The sequence below is a fragment of the Ciona robusta genome, chromosome 2 (assembly GCF_009617815.1).
Source record: "Ciona robusta chromosome 2, ASM961781v2".
Taxonomy (NCBI): Eukaryota; Metazoa; Chordata; class Ascidiacea; order Phlebobranchia; family Cionidae; genus Ciona; species Ciona robusta.
The window spans coordinates 927757-948776 of NC_143236.1; the positions used below are offsets into that span (position 1 = coordinate 927757).

Genomic DNA, 21020 nt, shown 5'->3' on the forward strand with positions numbered 1-21020 from the left:
ACATAAAAATCGACGCCGAGGCGCAGGGAACACACCGTTCGCCTCGTAACTATGGAATTACGAGGTATCAAGCTCGTTACCATTGTGAATGTATAAAGTATAAGGAGGAAGACGGGACACCTTTAGCACATAATATCCAAATATCCTGATCATGTTTTAAACAAAAACTAATGGTCCACGGGAGTTGTGAGGATACGGTTTTATAATTCTTTAGATGTTGTTTGTTTGCTACCAAATGGGACGAGAAATTAGAATGAAAAGGTGCCCCGTCTTCCCCACCCTATCCTGTATATATAGTAGGGTGGTGGGAAGATGGACACCTTTAGCACATAATATCAAAATATTCTAATCATGTTTTAAACAATTAACAACTGTCTATGGGATTTGTAAGGATACGGTTTTATAATTCTTGGAATGTTCTTTGTTTACTACCAAATGGGAAGAGAAAATAGAATGGAAAGGTGTCCCGTCTTCCCCACCCTACCACATATACATATTTGTCCTTAGACATGATCAACCGCACATTGCTCCAATCCACTAACATGTTGTCTTTATATCAGTCGTGTCAGTCGTGCATACAAACAACCTCTAACAGCGTTAAATAAATGGCAACGCGTAAACAAGGATGAAATGTATGATATCCGACGTCTCTGTTCCGGCACAAAAATAAGAATCACCCATTCACAAAAACAAAGTTTGTACCGTATCCAAACATCGGCAATATATATTTCCCACGCCATTTCACTTCTATATCGGTGATTCATTACTGCTAAAAATACTCCTTTTAAATTGAATTATGCATGACGGGAACATGTAGTGGGATAACGATGAATGATTCGATATAAATTATTTGCTGGTATCGTGCATTATAAATATGGGAGGTTGGCCGTGAGAACCTGAATACGTTAATCTGTTTGCACCTATAGGGTGAAACTTGCCAAGTTTAGATCAAAAACGCGTCAAGACAAACACTAAGAACGCAAATAAAGCAACCGCTGGGCGTATCTTTGGAGTCACGCACCAGACAAAGGGATCACGCAATTATGACGCACAACCGAACGTGTCTTACGCCGCTTCATTATCTTATTATATTTTAAGCGTAAAGTAATATCTTAACCCCTTTTTAATTTTGACGTTAGTCATGTTAGCCAATTGTAATACAAAATGGTAATATCCTAACACATAAGCCAACCACGTATAATGGGTAGATATGCGACACCAAATGACACGTTGCTGGTGGTATACCAGATGTTTGTGGCTGTGAGACGTTGTATTGAGACCGAGGTGGTCCACCTGTGTTTGAGAATACAAGTAACTACTAATATTTTTCTCACAAACTGTAAATTTAAAATCAGAAAATAAATTTTTCGTAATATGTGTTAATACTAAAAGAATATGTTTGGTGTTCTTCAAACAATTGTGGGCGTGTGTCAAGTAACATTGTGCCTTTGTATAAAACACGACCGATGTTCAACCGCATTGTGAAGGAGCCGGCAAAAAAACAAAACCCTTCACATTTTGAAGGGTGCTATATTTGGTGAAGTGCCGGGTTCACTTGTCATGTGGTTTTCACTAAATTCGCTTTGATGTATGAGATCAATTCGAATATGTGACTTTTACTTTAGGGACTACGTCTGAATCCCGGTTCCCAAACTCTGTTTACGCATATTGTCACGATTTGCAAAATTTGTGACGAGTGCTTTGCAGGTAAAAAAATTACCTTTGTTATAAATGGGTTAAATTTAGGTGAAGTTTTACTCGGTTTCAAAGTTCACTTTATTACGTAATAAAGTAATGTATGGTAGTATTGTCAATGAATAGACGGCGGAAGAAGCACACCCGATCACACACCTCACGCGTGATTCAACTTGTTTTCCAGCATCACCGGCTTGACGTGGATTAGGACAATAGCAGAGTAACAAAGGCGTGGATTGCGCTATGTCAGCACGTTAGGCTCACACCGGTGTCGAATTTCAAAAGAATATATAAGATTCTCTTAAAACCGGTATTTAAAATATACGTTATATATGTTTATATTCAAATAAATGTTGCGGCAACACAAATTGCTTAAACTATTATCTGCTCTAAATTTTATTTCGCGAAAAACTTGCAACTTGCTTTTATTTTGTTCATCTTTCTTTCGACCAATCATATCCACCCAAGAAGGGAATCGCCATGGAGGGCTTGTTATTTTTACACCACGCCCGCGCTATTTTTGTCGTAACCTTACAATTATAAAGATGTTGTTTGTCGCTTCAACGTGAATAACCCAAGCAATGTTGTTGACTTTTCTATTAACTGTATAAGAATAGCTTTTACTCAGGGAAATTAAAAATTGTAGAGGCATTGATATATGCGATGGTTTACCAGACGGTGGTTATGTATCTAGTTTGGAAGAAACGTTATTGGAAAACCTCAACTCGTTTCTAAGGTGCGCCACGCATATATATAGCATGAAATACTATTTATTTATGTAATATTCGATTCGCGCCATCAAAACAAATTCTCAGCTTCTATAATGGTTTCATTTACGCTGTTTTTAACTTTACGAAACTTTAGCTGTTATTTGTGGCATAAACCAAATCTAAACACCCTGCTATATATGTGTTGTTGCATAGTCGCAATAAATAACGTGGTGGTTCAATGTTTCCGTAGTCAACATGGGTGGAGCGATTCGCGGTCAAACCCTGCTTAACAAGTCCGTGTTAATTTGCACTGCTACATTTAATTGATTGTTATAGGAACGGAAAATTCCATGCGTATAGCAAGAATTTTGCTTCACTCGGTTTTGCTGTAACTGCTGTTGGTTATTTCATAAACAACAAATTATTTGCTCCAACTTTTCATTTTATTGCTTATGAACTTATGTAAAGAATGCAGGATTGTAATAACAACAACGATAATAGGTCAATTGTGTGTCAGTTAATCAATTCACTTGCATTGGTGTATTTTGATATTTTTATTCAGTGACAAAACAACATTAATTGTGCAAAGCTGTGTTTTCCAAGCTTGTGACTTGATGGTAAGAAATGTTGCGTGTGTGGTTTGTAGGTGGCTGTGGTGACATCGAGACGCAATATATGGAACTTTAGTGTGTGGCAAGCTTCGTATTTGATGTTACTGAATATTTTCTGCAGACAGTCACAGTGATAGTTGTTTGTTGTGTGGCAAGCATCTTCACGTTCACTTCGCTTTCTCATTGCTTTCTCTCTGCCCTTGACTTCATCATGGTCGCTACGGTATACGACAAACAACTTGTATACGCTTAGCCACAGTATGTACGAAGAATCCACTTTCTGTTGCAGCTACCTCGACAACACTCCGTTACAAGATCTCGGCGAACTCGTCTTGCAAGGCGACGTCGGTTGTTGTGCAGATGGTTACCAACACTGAAAAATAAATTATCTGGTTAATTAAAATGAACCGTGCGACAAAAATAGCCTGGCCCCCAGCAAAGAATATTAAGATAAAACTGATTAGATCGCTTTACGCATGCGATAGATCCGGCGACGGCGGGATGCCTACAAATTGATCTGGGCGACCGAGACCACATTTTTCCACGAAAAGAAGCAACTGCGTGAACAACAAGTTTGCGAGCATTGGTCGGGGCCGTGCGAACCTTCTGCGTTCATGATTGCAATGCCGTGATAGTAATCTCGTGCCGATATTAACCGGCCGGTAAAATGCCTATACCATCATTCGTTTAACTTCCCCAGGGCGAGTTAGTTCATTGTTCACAAAACAATATCACTTTAACATTCGCGGAACGTAGGCATAACCGACGCAACAAGCTTCACGCTAAAATAAGTACAAGTTCACTTACGTAACTAAGCCCCGTAGTACTGAAACAGACGGTGAAGTTTCTTGAATAATTTCTTTAATAGTAGTAGCTGATCGAGTTCTGCGGTGGTGTCCTGCAAAAGAACCTTGTGTTAAGAATGTGTTTCAAGCATGTATGGAACGCAATTGAAATCGATCATTTTTGCCACGTAAGCAGTGACGTAACTATCCGCAAGTTAAATTGTTTTGCTGCTTAAATTGACGACAAAGCTGGCGATTTTCGCACGCGATTTAAGGTAAACGATCCAGACTTGTAATCGAATACATGCAACTCAATGCTGCATGTTCAAGAACGCTCCCGCTATGCAACAGCTGCAACCAAGAATGTGCGAAACCCGAGTAACACCGGCGTCGGTATGTTTACCTAACCCCGCCAGGTCAAACGTTTAGACTTGGATTTCAGATACCAGATAACGAAAACACTTTTTAGTTCAGTGTTGCTATAAATTTTACATAACTAAGTCGATATATACTTACGATATCTGCCGGGGTATTTCATTCGCAGGAGAAGTGTTTTAGGATTAAAGACACCACGTTCGCCACATATGAATCGCAATCTGTTAATAAGTCTTGCTCCACAAGCTCCCGACCATGATTCGACTGGTGAAGGTGTGATGATGAACAGAACAATAAGAACGACGATCACGATCTTCATGGTGCTTTGCTTTCAGATTCAATGTCCTGTTACAAAGCTGCAGTTTTCAGTTTGCAACCCACGCTCTTAATGATTCTAACAGAGAAAAGGAACAAATATAGTTAATGATTCGACGACATACCTCTTTATACACCACAGACATTTTTTCTCGCCTTATCAAGCGGTTGTAAAACCAATTAAGTTGATAATAAACTGATACGACAGCGAATTTTCCTTTTCGGCCTACGCGTGCCCCGCGACGTCACGCTGCTATATTCGGGCACACGCCGTGCTTGTATCAGTTAGGTGCATGCCACCGACTGAGATCACGACTTGATCAATCAAGTCAACAAAAGCAACACGCGGTTAAAACAATTCTTAAACACAACAGCTCAGCGGTGTCCCACCAAGTCGTGTGCAAAGTTCGATAACAACAACAACAAACCGCGGATTGTTAAACTAAATCCAAAGTGGATTTTAATAATCCGTTTTCGTAAATTGCCGCGATGGAAACGACTGTTTAGGTAACGAATTATTATTGTTATTTAAAAAAAACAGCAACAAATGCTACGAAAATGTTAAACAAGGTTGATCGTTGCCGGCTAACAAAGTTCCTTGTTCAAAACATTTTTTCCCGGTAATTGTAAAAATGTAAAAACAAATTGTTGTTTTCGTCGATCGACCCAATAACCTATTTATATGACCGGTTTACGGTGTCATACAGCGATGCGAAAGCGTGATGTCATGGAGCTATTAGTATACGATACTAGGAGGACGGAACGAACTTGACTGAACCCCCTTCAGATATTAATTGTTGTTTACAAATGATTGCACGGCCAAGCTGAGTGTATTGCTTTCCCTTAACCTGATACGTCTTTCCAACCTTCATACAGTTTCAGTACTTTAAAAAGAAACAAAAATGCAAATACTTAATTTTCTAACTGTCGTAATATCAGTGTCATGTTGTAAAACAACTGACTCATGACTCATCAGTGGTATTTACTACAGCTGTTGATGGTAAAACTTTCTTTAGACTTAGACATACACATTTTAGTGAGACCAGCTTTAACGAGTAATCGTTTGAGGATAACTTAGGTTTTACCATGAGCTGTCCAGACACGACTCCGCCCGCGACTGATCACCTCGGCGGTGTCAGAAGCTTAAAAGCAAGTTCGCTATATACCAGCGGGCTCGTTATTCGCTGTTTTTCTTACGTTGTCGCTTGGCGAAAGACGCCCAGACATTGCGTAACTATCCCCGTATGACACTTGTTTAAAAAACGAGCTGCAAGTTTACACTGGATGGACTACTAATATATAAACGACTTCCTTATTTTATTCTATATCTATAGTCCCGCAGAATATAAAGACCTGTTTACCCTGTTCGTCTACAATTTCAGATGTTTTTTTCTAACTTCGTGTTTATTTGGATCACAAGAAGCTGAGGTACCTTGTGAAACATTGACCTTCGAACCCTTTGCCATGTTACCGGCATATAGCACAAAGCGGCTACATATCTTCCCATCTAGACGACCACCGCATACGCCCATATCAAGATGCTGTTTGTGAAACTGGACACTCCGTGTTCTATCATTATCTCAGGGGCTCAGTGGTTGGTAGTAAGAGCAACCAACTGCAGCAATTAACTTAAATCTTTTGTCGAAACCAAGCTTAAATAGCAACGGGACAAAACAACGAATTCGCCAAATTATTCTTTGTGTTTAAAGAAAACAAAAGTTGTACCACCGATACGTGGACTTAATTGTTATAACCCCGCGTCCGTTTAATCACTTTATTGAAGATCCCCTACTACGCGAAGTTCCGCTCGATAATCCGATGTGATCGTTCACAGGCGCAAATCCGTGGTACGAAAGCAAAAGCATAATATTTGTCTTTCGTGTGTTTCTATAATAACATGATGTTTTTGCACAAGAAGATTTCTTTAGAGCAGTTACTGCATTTCGATTTGACCCGATTTAAAGGCACTCTATGGTTTGATTTATGTTACATAATGGTTTTGTTTCTTATTTTCAAACTAAAATTAAACATAACTGATTTTATCTAATCCGTTTATTTCCTTATTTTTAACGACACACTATGCCGAAAGTGGCCACAGTCAGCCATTTACTTTACCAGATCAAATATGGCAGAACTCCTGAATCGTTCTACAGTAAGATCATTCAAAGGTACCGCCAGCACGACACGTTAATCTCTCAAAATAAGGTGTCAAATGACTATAATGTGCAAATCTACCACCCACAATATGCTATTTCCAGGCAATTTGACGCCAGATTGCTTTAGATAAGTAACATCGTGTCGCGTTCGGTATTTCCAAAACTCCTGCTTGTTTCCGGCTCTTTGAGACAGAACAATTTTCGCCAATGTGTCAGATGTATAACACTGCACAGACAACACGTCAACAAATTTGCTGACGGTTTGGAAACAACTCAAACTTAATTCACTTCATCTTCTACAGAAAGTTTTAAATCGAAATCTCATCACTTTTCTGGAACTTGAATTTACGACGAAGTTTTCAAATTAAAATGAAAACTTTGATCGGCGGCTTCAATAAAAGAGAAAATATTGTAACAGGAATTCCATCTAACTTTAAAGAAGTCGTTGCCAGTTTTAAGAAACATAATTTGAACTTATATAACATCTATTACGGTTATGTAGTAGGCTGGGGAAAGATGGAACATCTTTTCATTTTGTTTCCTCTTTCCATTTGGTAGTAAACAAAGAACACTCAAAGAATAATAAAACCGTATTCTCACGACTTTTATAGCCCGTTGTTATTTCTTTAAAACACGATCAGGCTATTTGGATATTATGTGTTAAAGGTGTCCCAACTTTTCCACCTTGCTATACTATATGAACCCAAACTGAATTCTTCGGTAATCGACCCAGTTAGGGAACGATATTTTGAGACCATGGTTCAAAATTTAGATGTTTACGCGTCAGACGAGGTGCGTGAGAACCCACCAGCCGACCGCGGAATGCCTGTTGTATGACTCAAAACGCCGGTGTAAAATTTGAATCGAATAAAAAGCTTTTTGTTTGCGACACTTGCTTCTTTTAAATGGTTTTTATATACTGTAGGTTTGGCACACTTTATTATGAAACTTTTACTGTGTAGATAAATTAACCGATAGGTTTTGATTCTATTATTAGCAGAAGTGCATTTATCGGTGAACTAAGATTAGATCAAAGTAACAAACAAAACTTTGTTTGCGTTTCGGCACGCGAGCCAATTTCCGTTTTGTGTTCACAGTCAATAGCGCGCAATAAAACAGTTGTGGGGTGAAACGTCTGAACTGTAAGCAAACGGCGCGTGCTGAGCGAAAATTGTTTGTGCTATAAAAACTTACTGATGATGTTTTAGCATCATCTACATTTCAATCGCATTTTTGTCGTCTTACAGTGATATACAACACTTAATCAATAAAATAATATCCGTATTAAATTGTTGTTTACTTGAGAACAACTTTTTACGGATCCCGCAGCCTTTCTAAAAAAAACTATCTTGCAAAGCGGAAGGTTTTCCCGCCATCCAGTGCAAACAACCGTCTATACGGAGGCGGCAGTTTCAACCAATCGCGTTGAAAAGGAAAGGTGTGACCTTGCTGCCCTTCCCACTCGCATTATAATTCTGCTGCAGTTAAAAGATTTCTAGAATTCTCCAACAAAAACCGCTAGTAAAAAAGTGAAGAAACAGCCTTTGATCACCGCATATAGCGAAGAAAGGGTAGAGGATTATAAGGGTGTGGTGTGCAGACGTATAATCCTTGCATGCCCTCAAACATTCTCACTGTTTTGCTTTGTTGTCCTGACCCAGTACTGCTGCAGACGGCTGAACCCGAGGTCGAATTTTCGTCGTGGCTTTGCAAAACAACATACCTCCACAACAAATCCGGAAAACATCTTTTTAACTAAAGTTTCTACAATGTTTTGGACTCAAACTTTGAAACAACAGAGCAACACTTTTACCTTATACACCTTCATGACACCGAGGTGTTTTTATCCAGGGCGAGCAACAACGTTACAAAACAAGCTCCGCGCTAAAGGCTTATCTATTTTTACTTTAGTTATGAGTTCACTGGTTCTTTTACAAGCGGTTATATATATTTATTTAAACGTGTTTAACATAAAGATTGACAACAAAACATTGTAAAAGTATTTCCAGGTGAACAACATCCGCTGAATTGGTAGATTAATGTTTACATTTCATCGCTATACGCACTTGTTTTGCACGAGGAAACCAGAGTGTTGCACTTTTTTAAAATGGCGACTCCGTACACGCATAAGCATCTGCTAGGATATCGTTTTTAGTTAAAGAAGTGCTGTCGTACTGAGGTGTGAATATAAAAAAAAGAGATTTTTCTATTTTGACACGAATATTTTTCTGGTTTATAAAACTAAACTAAACGAAAAAGACTCGAATCATTAATGAAAGTTAAGAATACGTGATATATCACGTTTGCATTTACTTCAAAGTCATTGCTTCTTGTATTGTTTATAAGCAATAACAATATTGATATTGAAGACATCGATTATAGCCGATGTAGCGTATATGATGGCAGTGCTTCGATGGCTGAACTGGAATCTGTTCGGATCTTGTTGTTTTCCACGCAGCAGATCCGTTTTTAAGAAAATTCTCATTCGACAAATATTTCACCAAGGTGTTGGCAAAGTTAAGTTTCGTCACCGAGACAGAATTGTCGTAAAACAATAACCGAACATATTTCACTGCAACATCTCTTAGCGATAAACCGTTTTGTTCGCCTCATGTGTTTGCTCAGTTTCTTTGATGAACGCAACGATCTGTGTATAAGGAAGTCCACTTAGTCACGTGTTTCGAGAAATCTTAAAAGTCAGGTAAAAATAAACACACGCTGGGCAGTTTTTAATGTGTGCTCCGTGTGTATATAGTTAAATTTAACCCAACAAAATCAATTACCTAAATACGTGGGATGCATTCGGTGAGGGCGTTGTCACATCATTAGTGTTGTTGTGCGGGTATGGGGAAACAACTCGCTGTGGTGAAGCAGAAGTTGTTATTGCAATTTCTTGCCGGTCACCTGTCATAATAATGCATATCGTTCTAAATAAGATAACTGCACGGAACACCATATATGAACTATTTAAACAAACACAAAACACGCGCGCGTTTAATGCAGCCACTAATTATTTTTCCAATTCATACAACATTTTAATGTTTGTAATAAGTATGCGGAATAAATACAAGACAAAGGCAAGTCAAAATGACGATAAACTTACTTATTCGGCTTTCCGTAATGCACGTGAAACGACATATTGGGTGAAAATTAATTTCATTTCCACAGAATTTTGTTCTAAACACAGAACATAACTTGGGTGTCCATACTTCCTGTAAGCACATATATCTCATGCTGTTAACAAGTCTACTGCCGCACGACAGAACAAATCGTTTCCTTCCATGCGCAATGCTCGAACCCGGAAATATTGCCATGCAGGTAACGACTATGCAGGTAACGAGACACAGGCGCCTATAAGTACCCCCAGAACTTGGCCGAGTAGCTGACACAACTCTAGAAGTTTCCGACATTACTTTGTTTTGTGCTTGAAGAGTAACTGCCTGTTTCTAAACACCAGTCAACAAATCAAGAACGAGAATTATTCAATCATAGAAACAGCAGCAAAATAGTTTGTTGAACATTTTAATTCAAGTTGTTTACTACTAATCAAGGAAAGTCGTTGAAAGATTTTATGCAGCTGTCACCAACCCGGCACTTCTGCCTAATCCCTTTATCTTGTTGCTTTTTGCTCCTTACCTTTGCACTTCGTTCCAGAACAACACGAAATAGCGTCCAAACTCACACGACAGGGTCGTAAATATTTGCGAAGGTTGAGAACTTTTTTCTTTTTATACTCAAACAACAATGCGGCCAGACCGGTACCGTGCAACGAAAGAAATTAGTAAACCCATAAACAGGCGGCATGATACGATTATAGCCTCCGTAAAGCTTGTTAGGCTACTTAAAGCCTGTTAGGCTTTTTATTGGAAGTAAATAATGCAAAATTATGTCACACAAACTCAATGCATTTGCTATATCATATAGGTATAGTGGGGTGGGGGAATGACGGGACACCCTTAGCACATAATATTCAAACATCCGAATCGTGTTTTAAACAATTACCAACGATCTATGGGAGTCGTGAGGACATGCACGTGTTCTATTATTCTTTAAATGTTCTTTGTTTACTACCCAATAGGACGAGAAAATAGAATGAAAAGGTGTACCATTTTCCCTACCGTACTATCTTCTTTTAATTCCAGTTTTAAACAGTTTGATTTGCGCTGCGTTTGTTTATGCAAAGCTAATAAGAGGTGCACATTTTATAGTTTATTAGAATTTCTTTTGGGGGTTTTGTTTTTCCATCATGATCCAAACTCTAGGTAAACCTTCCTTAAAGCCTATACTTCTTCTTTAGTACGTATTGTGTTTTGAATGAATGAATGTAACTTACTTTATCCTCGCATGGCCGGAAAACGACAGTCGTTATAACACAGGTTTAACACCTCGTGCCAGCTTACGAGTTACCATGTATGTTATACTTTGTGGGTGATTAATTTTTGGGGGATTTTTTTATGTTTTTTATGTATGGCTGATAATTTGGACAACCTATTAGTGACCACTGGGTTGGAGCAATTGCCGTTAAGTGTCTTGCCCAAGGACACATACGCCCACAATGGTATAGCAGCGTCGAGCCTTGAACCCTTTCCCTATGGGTTACAGGCAGGCGCGCTAACCACTATGCCACGGCGCCGGTTTTAATGCAAACTTTTCTTCTATAACTGCATCTTAATTTGTAATTAAATACCACTCAACATTATATCAGTTATTTAATATTGTACTTTGGCTTCAGCAGCCTCACTTTTACTCAAGTAGTTTTTAGTTACTAAAACCTTGATTTTAAAGACTGCTCATTTGCTAATAATTCCATTCTCTTCGTTGATTTAATCAATGCTGTATGATCTTCGCTACCGTAAGTAAAAATGTGTTAAGTAGCAACATACCTCCTAAGACATTTGATTCATTATGTGTTTTGTCGACGAACTTTACATATATTGTTAACACATATATATGAATAAATGTAACTAAAATACCCTCTCGCGGCGGGGCAACGACAGTCGTTATAACACGTGTGTTTTCCTTTAGGCCTACACGCCTTGGCCGCTTATGAGTTGACACGTATTATGTAACTTTGTGAGTAATTCATTTTTTTAATATTTAATTTTTTTTGTATGGCTGACAATTTGGATATATATTATCAGCTACCACACAAAGAGAGTGAATCCAACTGTCATATTTAAAGTTTTCAAAATAAATAAATGTAACTTGCTTTGTCCTTGCGTGGCCGGAAAACGACAATCGTTATCACACGACTGTTCATACACTTTGCGTCAGTACGAATGTATAAAACTTTGTGGGTAATTGTTTGCTTTATAATTAGAGGGAAAAGACGGGACATCTTTAGCACATAATATCCAACTATCTGGACCATGTTTTACACAATTTACGAAAGAGGATACCGTTTAATAAATCTTTGCATCAATTACCAAATGGGACAGGACTAAACTGTGTACCATCTTTCCCCACTCCAATATATTCTATAGCTCACAATTTTAACCCCATGAGTGCCCACTGGGTTGAAGCATTTTCCGCGCCACCAATAGACGCATCTAATCAGGCATTGATAGCATTGTTTAAAGCAAAACTCATTTACCAACGTTCAAAGTATGTAATATTACAAGTGCAAAAATTCTGTTTAACAAAAGCGCTCTGTTTAACTGTTACAAGACCTTTTGAATTTATACAAACTACAAACCATTATTCGCACGTTACATCCATCAACTTCAACCTCGGCAACCATCCACGTTGCGACGTTTAAGATGATTACGTCATACTAGTTGATGATGTCACATGAAAAAGGTATGCATTTGCATAAAACACAAATAACGAGAAGTGATACAAAAGCAAAAAAAACTACGGAACTCTAAAAAAGGCTACGTTTTTTAAACGCTATATATAGTAGGGTGGGGGAAGATGGAACAACCCCAAAACCGTTGTTTAAAACACGATTAGGATATCTGGATATTACGGTGTCCAGTCTTCCTCCACCCTACTATACTTCACCACCCCTACTATAAGTTTTAACACGGTTTGATGTAAAATTTAATTTTACAAAGCCTAACCAGAAGTTTGATAAAAAGGGTATTTTTAATGCTGAAATTAATAATTATAAAGGGTCAACTGTTCCACAAACAACGATCAATAAATGCAATTTGTGCCCGAAAACAATGTTGATGTTGTATGGCATGATTAAACATGAACATAGAAATAAACAAATGGGTTACTGGAGTAATAATATTTTAACAGCACATCATAAAACAGTGAGCTACAAGTGTTTTGAAGCTTCTAATGCATTGGAAAGAAAAGTGTTGTAATCTTTGGAGCCAAGTGACAACCTGTTAAAGTTAAGTTGAAATTTAAAATAAAAAGAAACTTTCTCATTTGTTTATTAACAATTAACAATTTACCATTTTTCATCAACCGGAACCTCACCATTCGCTTGTGCCAACCAATCATTTGCATTCAATGAGGAAATCTGAAAAATCAACAGAAATATGTGTTGTTTTTTTTTACAGGTTTTGACTTTTAACATTTTTCAGGTAAAATATTTGGTTTATATATTTTTGCTGCCAAAAATGGTTTATAAATCTGAAACTCTGATATCTGCAATAGATTTTGCCATTCGACCTACTTAGATTTACACCTTTTGTGAACAAAATATTTTGTATGAACCATTTACCACGGTCCCATTGGGAAGTATGACCATCATTTGAACTGGAAACTTGTAAGCTTCAATAGATAGGTTAGCAACATTGCTTAATGGTGACTGCTTATCATTGCTTATGACCTCTAAGTCCTTTAGTAAAGACCAGGTACTGTTAAAAAAAGCAGAATTAGACAAAACACATAATAAATTAAATGTTTAATTATTTAACCATAATGATGCGAAAAGTAAAAAGAATTCTAAAGATGATTATCTGCAAGCTTGCAATGAATGTTTATGGACGGGGTAAGATGGTTAGCTGTTAATGTAAAATGATTGTTTGAAATTTATGAATCACCCGCCACCAACACCCACAAACCAACCATTAATTGACGATACTTTAGCAGTTGATTGGCAAACTTCAAATGTTTCATATGTTTTTGACCGATCAAACAGAATCAAAACTAATTAAACCAAAGAAAAATTAGAGAAATATTTAAGTAGTTTATCAACACCACATATATATTCATTATTGTAATAAAATATTGTTTCCCAGGCAATTGGGGAGGGAGAAAAATAACAAACTAATGTACACACACTTACTGACCACCCCCATGTTTAAAATAAAAGTTTAACAGTAATCTATAGAAGGTAAATTGTTTAGGACTATACTAACTAAATTATCAACTTATTGTTTAAAATTTTAAACGTTTTATTATTACAAAAAACATGTGGTTACGCACGGTACTTCAATACCTTATTGTAAAATACCAACCAAAAAATTAAATTTTCAACTTATTGTTTTAATTTTAAACTATCTATTATGACAAAAATAATGTGTGTTCGAAGTACTTAAAATTTAATTGCAAAATATTGACCTACCTAATGAAGCTCTGATTAAGCAGTTGAATAACGGGCGAACTCTCGAGAGCAGTTTCACGAAGAGTTCGCCCCGAACCTCAGCAGGATTGATCATCAAGTGCTCCCCATAGCACCACCTGATGGATCAGTTTGTTTTCAACGGAAGCTCGCTTGAATGCTTCGTTAAACGGTAAATAATCAACCTAGAAATATATGTAATCGTACACTTACTACACTGTTACATCTACTTAATATTGAGTTTAATAAATGTATTGTTTAAATTAAACAATCCAGCCTTTTATTCTTATACCACTTATGGGACAAGTTGTGTGACTTTTTATCTTCTTGTTGTCGGTCATGATAAAAATCAATAATTAATCAAGTTTTGAACAATATTGCCTTTGAATATAAAAGAGGCAGGCTGAATGTAAATATACAGGATAATAAAATGACAAGAATACTGATTTAATAAAATTATTCGAATGTGTGCACACAATATAGTACACTGATTACAACTGAAAAATTTATGTTGGAAACAGTTGGCTTGAAAAGCAATTATCAATAATTATGTTTATTGTTTACTATAAATTTCCCTGGGTAAAAAAAAACAACATTTTTAATGTTACAGAATCAAAGACTTCCATTTTTGAAAGGTTAGTTATTTTATTGGTATTCCCCAACATTTTTAATAATGTATTCGACTATTGTATATTTGCATTTTCATTATTAAACAAAAAATGTCACTTAAACATGCTTTATAGATTTTCAAGTTATTATATACACCATCCATGCTTTAACACAATTGTATTACCTTTTTAAAAGGAAAGAAAAGCTTTTCAAGTTGACCGTGTGCATATTGTGTAGTAATGGCATCATCTTTCCATTGAATTTCATCAAATTCAACGACAATGTCCTTTCCTTGTTTGATTAATTCCCTATATATTGTTGATCATTGAATAAAATGTGATTTTTTGGGGGGATAAATTAATAAATTTTCTTACTAGTCAATTACAGTGGAATTTTTCACCTTTAACATTTATGTACAAATTTTACTTTTTAAAACCTCTTCAAAGCATATAAGTAAAGGTAGAATACAATTGGTTTTAGTAAAAAGTCAGCAGACATTTTTATAAAAATGGTTATTTGTAATTATGTAAAGGGAGCAGTATAACAATAAACAAACACCTTCTATCAATAGAAGTTCCATCGTCATTATTCAATATCATTGGACTTGATGGTTGTGTTTGATTGATTGTCATTAAAGGTAGAAACCCGATATCAACTTCCATGTTATTTTCAGGTGCGTTCGGATCGTTGGTTTCCCACTCCATGTCCACATTGAGTTTCCTAAGCAAAGTTTTACAGAGTTTTTACAAACACTCAAATAAAAGCAGGAAGGTGACTTAAATACTTGGTATGATTGATTTAAACTAGTCTTTAGAAACTCATTTTGGGAAAAATATCATGTATTGCAAATGTACTGTACTGTAAAAACTATTAAACCTATATAATAACACTGATAAGAGTTTGCAAACGCACAGTCAACAACCAAACGTTTTTACATAATTTTAAAAACCACACCATCCAAAGTTTGAGAATCAGTGTTTAAATGATGCTATTTACAGATTAAAAATTCTTACTTATTATTTGGCACATAGAGTTGAAATCCTCTAACATGAGTTCCATCCCGAGCAATAATAAGACGACCAGTAAACTGGGCGGGTGTGAACCAGTAAGGAAGATATGGAGGTTCGTTTAGTTGGAACTCGCTATGGAACCTATTAAAGTAGATTGAAAATATAAATTTCTACATATCATACAAAAGTTTAGTCAGTGAGGATATATAGTTATTTGTAAGCTTCTTATAACATACAGCCAGTTTTAATTGTGTGTTTGTAAATAAAGCTGCTTTAAAAGAAAAACACAATAAAACAAACATTTATTGCTGCCATATTTTCCCATTCAGAAAAGGATAAAGCAAGTTACATTCATTCATATTCAGATGCAATAAATTTGGATTTTGCTTTTTCTAAATGGAATCATCGTTTCACCAGTTACAACACTTGATTATCCCAGAAGTCATAATACAACAAAATAACTTAAATTTCAAAACAAACCTGAACACAATTTCCAGATAAACTTGGTTTTGTGCTCGTATGACAGCAGCAGCACCTTGTGGCGAAAATCTCATAGTCACGAAAGGTCGCGGATGAAACATGACAAGCAAATTATGAAGAAGTTTTTCAATCTTTGTCTTTGGAATTGGATATCTTCAAGTATTAAGATTGTTGGTTCAGAAAATAGGAAAAGTTAAGCAATGTATTTAAACATTAATAATAATGAACATTTATGTGTCGAGTGTCAGGGCAGTTCATAGTTAATATACCGTTGTCCTATAGACTTTACACATCATGGCTGATAGTGAGTTACCATATTTCAAAAATTATTGTTTAATCTATTCTGGACATCATATACAGCAAGTCATTTATTTAATTTTTACATTAGTCTAAATACTATATATGATTTAGGTAGACACTGTTTCTAGATTTATTTTTAAAACAGTACAGTTCATAGAAATTAATTTCCCCCATACACTCGTAAATTCGTTATTCATAACAAAGTAATATTTATAATATGATGTTCGGGCAAAATCTTCTAACATCCTAACTTTTGTGAGTTTACCCTTATAGTTCTAAAGGAATATCAAAAAAATTATTTTACAAACCAGCAGAAGATGGTATAAGCACATATTTAGCTTTATAATATAGTTATACAGCAGTGGACACTTTCTTCATCAAATACTGTACTGTACATAAGCTAATATAACTTATATAAATATTAAATATATATATTATATAAATTATATTATAAAAACTTATAAATTTATTTACTTTCAGCACATTTATAAACATTAATACGACTACCAAGACTTTTATTTAACTAATGATTGAAAAACATTGGCAACATCAACATGATGTAGTTTAGTTGGGCAGTCTTGTGACACGGATACTTCTCTACAACAACACTGGCCAATAATGGGCTGTGTTATACTAGCCCAAAATACTGTTGGTATTAAAATACAAACTGATAAACAACACAAATATATATTTAGCCTGAACATTATAATATGGGACACTGTTATCACATTCAAGTAAAGTTAAACTTTAAATATAAATTGGTGCTTTACAATTCCAGTTCATATATATTTTTTTACTAAGCTGATGAAAGTTTTTTCACCTGTATCGATTACTGGTTAGTTCTTCTGGATTGTTGGGTCTTTGGATCAACCGGTAAGGTTCTCCAACTAATTGTGAAGAATTATTTGGTAGAAAAGCTTTAAATTCCTTCGCATACAAATCTTTCTGCTCTGTTTTTACACTTTTCCAAGCAACAAGACCAGAAAAATCCTTGGAGTAATGAAACTAAAAAAATATGAGTGATAACCACTAAAAATACGAATATATATATATAAAAAAAAAACTAACACGCACTTATGTAGTTTAAACCTAAATACATGTTTTTTTTAAGAGTTTAAGCTACACATCCGATTTCTGCTTGCAAAATATAAAATTGAACTAACTTGATTAAAAACAGAGAGGACTTTAAAGTTTAAAAAATGACAAAAAAACATACTATCTTAATTATGGATTAGGCTATATATTGGTAACAAAAACTATAAAAAATAAAAACAATTTTAATTTTTGAAACTAGCTAAATATATTTATAATAGTAAATGCCTAAAGAACTAACCAGGGGAGTTCCAAATGCTGGATTTTTATTTGTTTGACTCATGGACGACAAAACAAGTGGTATCATATCAGCTTTTAGTTGAACAATTTCATCTGTGCTTGGGTCAAATATTTCTTTAGTTATTTCTTCCTCCACTTCATGGCTTGCTTTTAAAATATCTTCGGCTGAAACAATAACACTGGAAGTTTAATACACTTGATATTTCATAACCGTGCTCATCAATGTAGGATATATCATATGGTAAAGCGTACATATAGAAAATTTGCCACCAAAGCCCAGTACAATTTTCCTGAACTAATCTACATTATATAAATGTAACATCCTTTAAGTGTTGTTTCACAACACATAAAATTTTTGTCCCACCGATACATCATGTACAAAGCATGATATTTAAAAATGACTAATATGCCATCGACATCCACCATACACAATTTTATCAGATACCTTGAAACTTTAAATCCTTCATTTTTTACAGGCGGTTTTAATGCTGTGTGACAACTCATATTATGACATGATAATTAATATTACATCATTAATGGTTTTGTTTTGTCACAACCACCAGTGTGGAGTTCCTTTTTGCTAAGAGAAATTATATCAAGCAGAACACTCTATTGGTTTATCTGTATTAACACTTTCAACGCCATTGTACCTATATTTACACTTAGTAACAATGGTTTGCAGTGCCATCATATGTAAATACACGTTTTTCCTTTATTACAAGTGCCGCGCTGTATTGGAGTTAATAGTAAACCACATACATACGTGGTACTGTGGTAGGTACACCCGATTTAGGCTGTTTGAGACTAAATGTGAACACGTGCTTTAAGATTGCGTTATTTTTGACCAATCAGCTTGTGACCCAATAATCAGCTGATTTACATTATCATACGCAATATTACTATCTTACAACTGTTGTTGCTAAACAAATTATAAATAATGATTCAGACTTTAATGATTTAATGTCTGATCATTATTTATTACAATTACGATGTTGTGAGGTTTTGTTTTGTCAAACACTTATTCTTCCCACTCTAACAAATAGTGAGGATATGGATACATTGGTAGTAATGATTCACTTCCACTATGTGAAACATTGATAAGACACTGTTTCTTGGTCTAGCGTTGCTTATTGTATAATTCGCAAATTTAGATTACAATTCATAGCTTTTTGAAAATTTAATAAAATCCAAAATTATTGTGGCCCCAAGTTTCCAGTTGTTTAAATCAATGTGAGGCCGCAAGTGTTAATGAAAATTGTAAAATCTTTAAAAGTGGCCACTAACAACACATTTAAAGTGTGAATGTGAAACTTAAAAGTCGCCATTTAGACCAAGCCACCAAGATTTGCTTCTATAGGCCTGCTTTAGTATGCATCCCTGTGCAAGGTACTTTTTGCTTTATATTAATAGTGGAACCAATTTGTCAAAACATTTTTTAGCCATAAATATTTACTTAAATGATCACTAAACTTGCAAAATACCCACATAAAATAAAGTCATACAGTTGTCGGAACTCCTTTGGGTCTATCTGCATGTCTTTGTTGATATCATATTCTTTAAAAAGTTTTAAACCATGCTGGCCAAGTTGACGAACAGCTGCATTCTAAACATTATTAGGTTTCAGTAACATAACATGAATTAAGTTTCAGTAAAATAACTTTTTGCCCGATACCTCGAATGGTGTTTAAGTTATGGTCAAAAAACCATTACGCGGTTGCAGATATTTTGGTTATTCCGATAACTCAAAAAACAATTTGAGGTATCGGACCAAAAGTTGGTTTGTTAAACTCGTATAGTCATTTGACATCTATTAGACGTGGCCACATAGGGTTTCTGGTCGAAATACCGAAAATATCTGCAACCGTTTGCAACCTGTAGTTTTATTAGGAATCCTTTGTTTAGTATGATTAGTCACATGTGTTTATTATGCTTTGGAGCCTTTTCCGATAAAAACATGTTATTTGAAGTTTAAGTTTTAACCTATCTAGAAAATAAGAATAAACCAGCCACTCAATACAGAAATATAAGATAGAAATGTAAAAATTAGAATAATGTTCTATATTAAGGTAATCCTTTAGCTGGTGGCCACCTGAAATTTTGGTTTCAAAATGTTCTATAGCCCTCACTGATACCTGCTGTCTAATTTTTTTTTCAAAAAAGTCGGGCGTTCGTGTCGAAAATTAACTTTAAAAATGCGCGAAAACATGCTTCGTCACCGTAATTCGTCTGATTTGCGTAAGGTTAACGATTTATTACGTCACAATCGCGGTCTGTTACGTCACAATAGTGGTATATTACATGCGTTACAGCCTTGTTTTTTCCCACTGTTTTAACGTAGGAATCAAACGTAACAATACGCATTCTATGACGTAATAATCTAACCTTGGTTTAATTCATAACGGCTAGTGTGGAAAATACGGTGACGCAGCATGATTTCGTGCACTTTTAAAGTTAATTTTCGACACGAACGCCCGAGTTTTTTCAAAACAAAATTATACAGTGGGTATCAGGGAGACCTAAGGAACATTTTGAAACAAAAATTTCAGGTGGCCACCAGCTAAAGGATTACCCTATATTAATATTATATTGGAAATACCTTTGCATTTTCTTGAATGATACTGTAAACATAAACTTGCAAACCAAGAGCAATTGCTATAACTGCTGCTGCAAACACTACAACAAATGTTAGACATTTATCATTCGGTTCTTTCTTTTTGTTTTCAGAAATACTGTGAGGTACTTCTGTTGGTTTATCGGCTGAAAATGAAAACGGCTGAGTTTAGTTTTACATTATGTTTGTCATCCAGGTTAGAACAGTTTACGAACCTTGTTGTTTCTCATCATTTGCGGTGACTTTTTCTTCAGGTTTGACATTTTCTTTAATCCTACTTTTTCTATTTCTCAGCATTCTGTGTGAACACGACAGTTTTACATTTGTATCGCACAGTGGTGAAATGTTCGTAAAATGTGACGTCACAACCAAGGTTATCCTAGAATACAGACATTACGGCGGCCATTTTCGATACCTTTCACCATAGTAATCGGCGCCGTAGCAAAGTTGGTTAGCGCGTTTGCCCCAACTCAGAGGTGATAGGTTCAAGGCTCTTTACTGCTACCATT

At 35.6% G+C, this 21020-nt stretch overlaps 3 protein-coding genes across 6 annotated transcripts; all 3 read right to left on the reverse strand.

The window, feature by feature from the left end:
- Positions 1-2826: 2826 nt before the first annotated feature.
- On the reverse strand, positions 2827-5609 carry LOC149739543 (uncharacterized). Its single transcript, XM_089873241.1, has 3 exons — positions 4318-5609; positions 3824-3914; positions 2827-3389 (listed from the first exon to the last, which is right to left on the reverse strand). The coding sequence occupies exons 1-3, from the start codon at positions 4493-4495 to the stop codon at positions 3266-3268; spliced, it is 393 nt and encodes a 130-aa protein (XP_089729367.1). The 5' UTR covers positions 4496-5609; the 3' UTR covers positions 2827-3265.
- Positions 5610-8573: 2964 nt separating this feature from the next.
- On the reverse strand, positions 8574-10353 carry LOC149739544 (uncharacterized). Its single transcript, XM_089873239.1, has 3 exons — positions 9751-10353; positions 9431-9551; positions 8574-9294 (listed from the first exon to the last, which is right to left on the reverse strand). The coding sequence occupies exons 1-3, from the start codon at positions 10055-10057 to the stop codon at positions 9165-9167; spliced, it is 558 nt and encodes a 185-aa protein (XP_089729365.1). The 5' UTR covers positions 10058-10353; the 3' UTR covers positions 8574-9164.
- A 1882-nt stretch (positions 10354-12235) lies between these two features.
- Positions 12236-20887, reverse strand: LOC149739545 (selenoprotein N-like). 4 transcript variants are annotated; one of them, XR_016384460.1, is made up of 14 exons: positions 20727-20887; positions 20497-20657; positions 19386-19503; positions 17902-18065; positions 17389-17573; positions 16269-16421; positions 15792-15929; positions 15337-15498; positions 14963-15086; positions 14173-14354; positions 13674-13754; positions 13327-13462; positions 13055-13122; positions 12931-12982 (listed from the first exon to the last, which is right to left on the reverse strand). XR_016384460.1 is itself a non-coding variant. In XM_089873235.1 (13 exons), the coding sequence occupies exons 1-13, from the start codon at positions 20806-20808 to the stop codon at positions 12913-12915; spliced, it is 1743 nt and encodes a 580-aa protein (XP_089729361.1). In that variant the 5' UTR covers positions 20809-20887; the 3' UTR covers positions 12236-12912. The 4 variants fall into 4 exon arrangements, 2 of the variants coding, with proteins under 2 accessions (XP_089729361.1, XP_089729362.1); XM_089873235.1 differs by lacking the exon at positions 13674-13754 and having other exon boundaries at positions 12236-12982; XR_016384459.1 differs by lacking the exon at positions 13674-13754 and having other exon boundaries at positions 13279-13462.
- Positions 20888-21020: the final 133 nt, after the last annotated feature.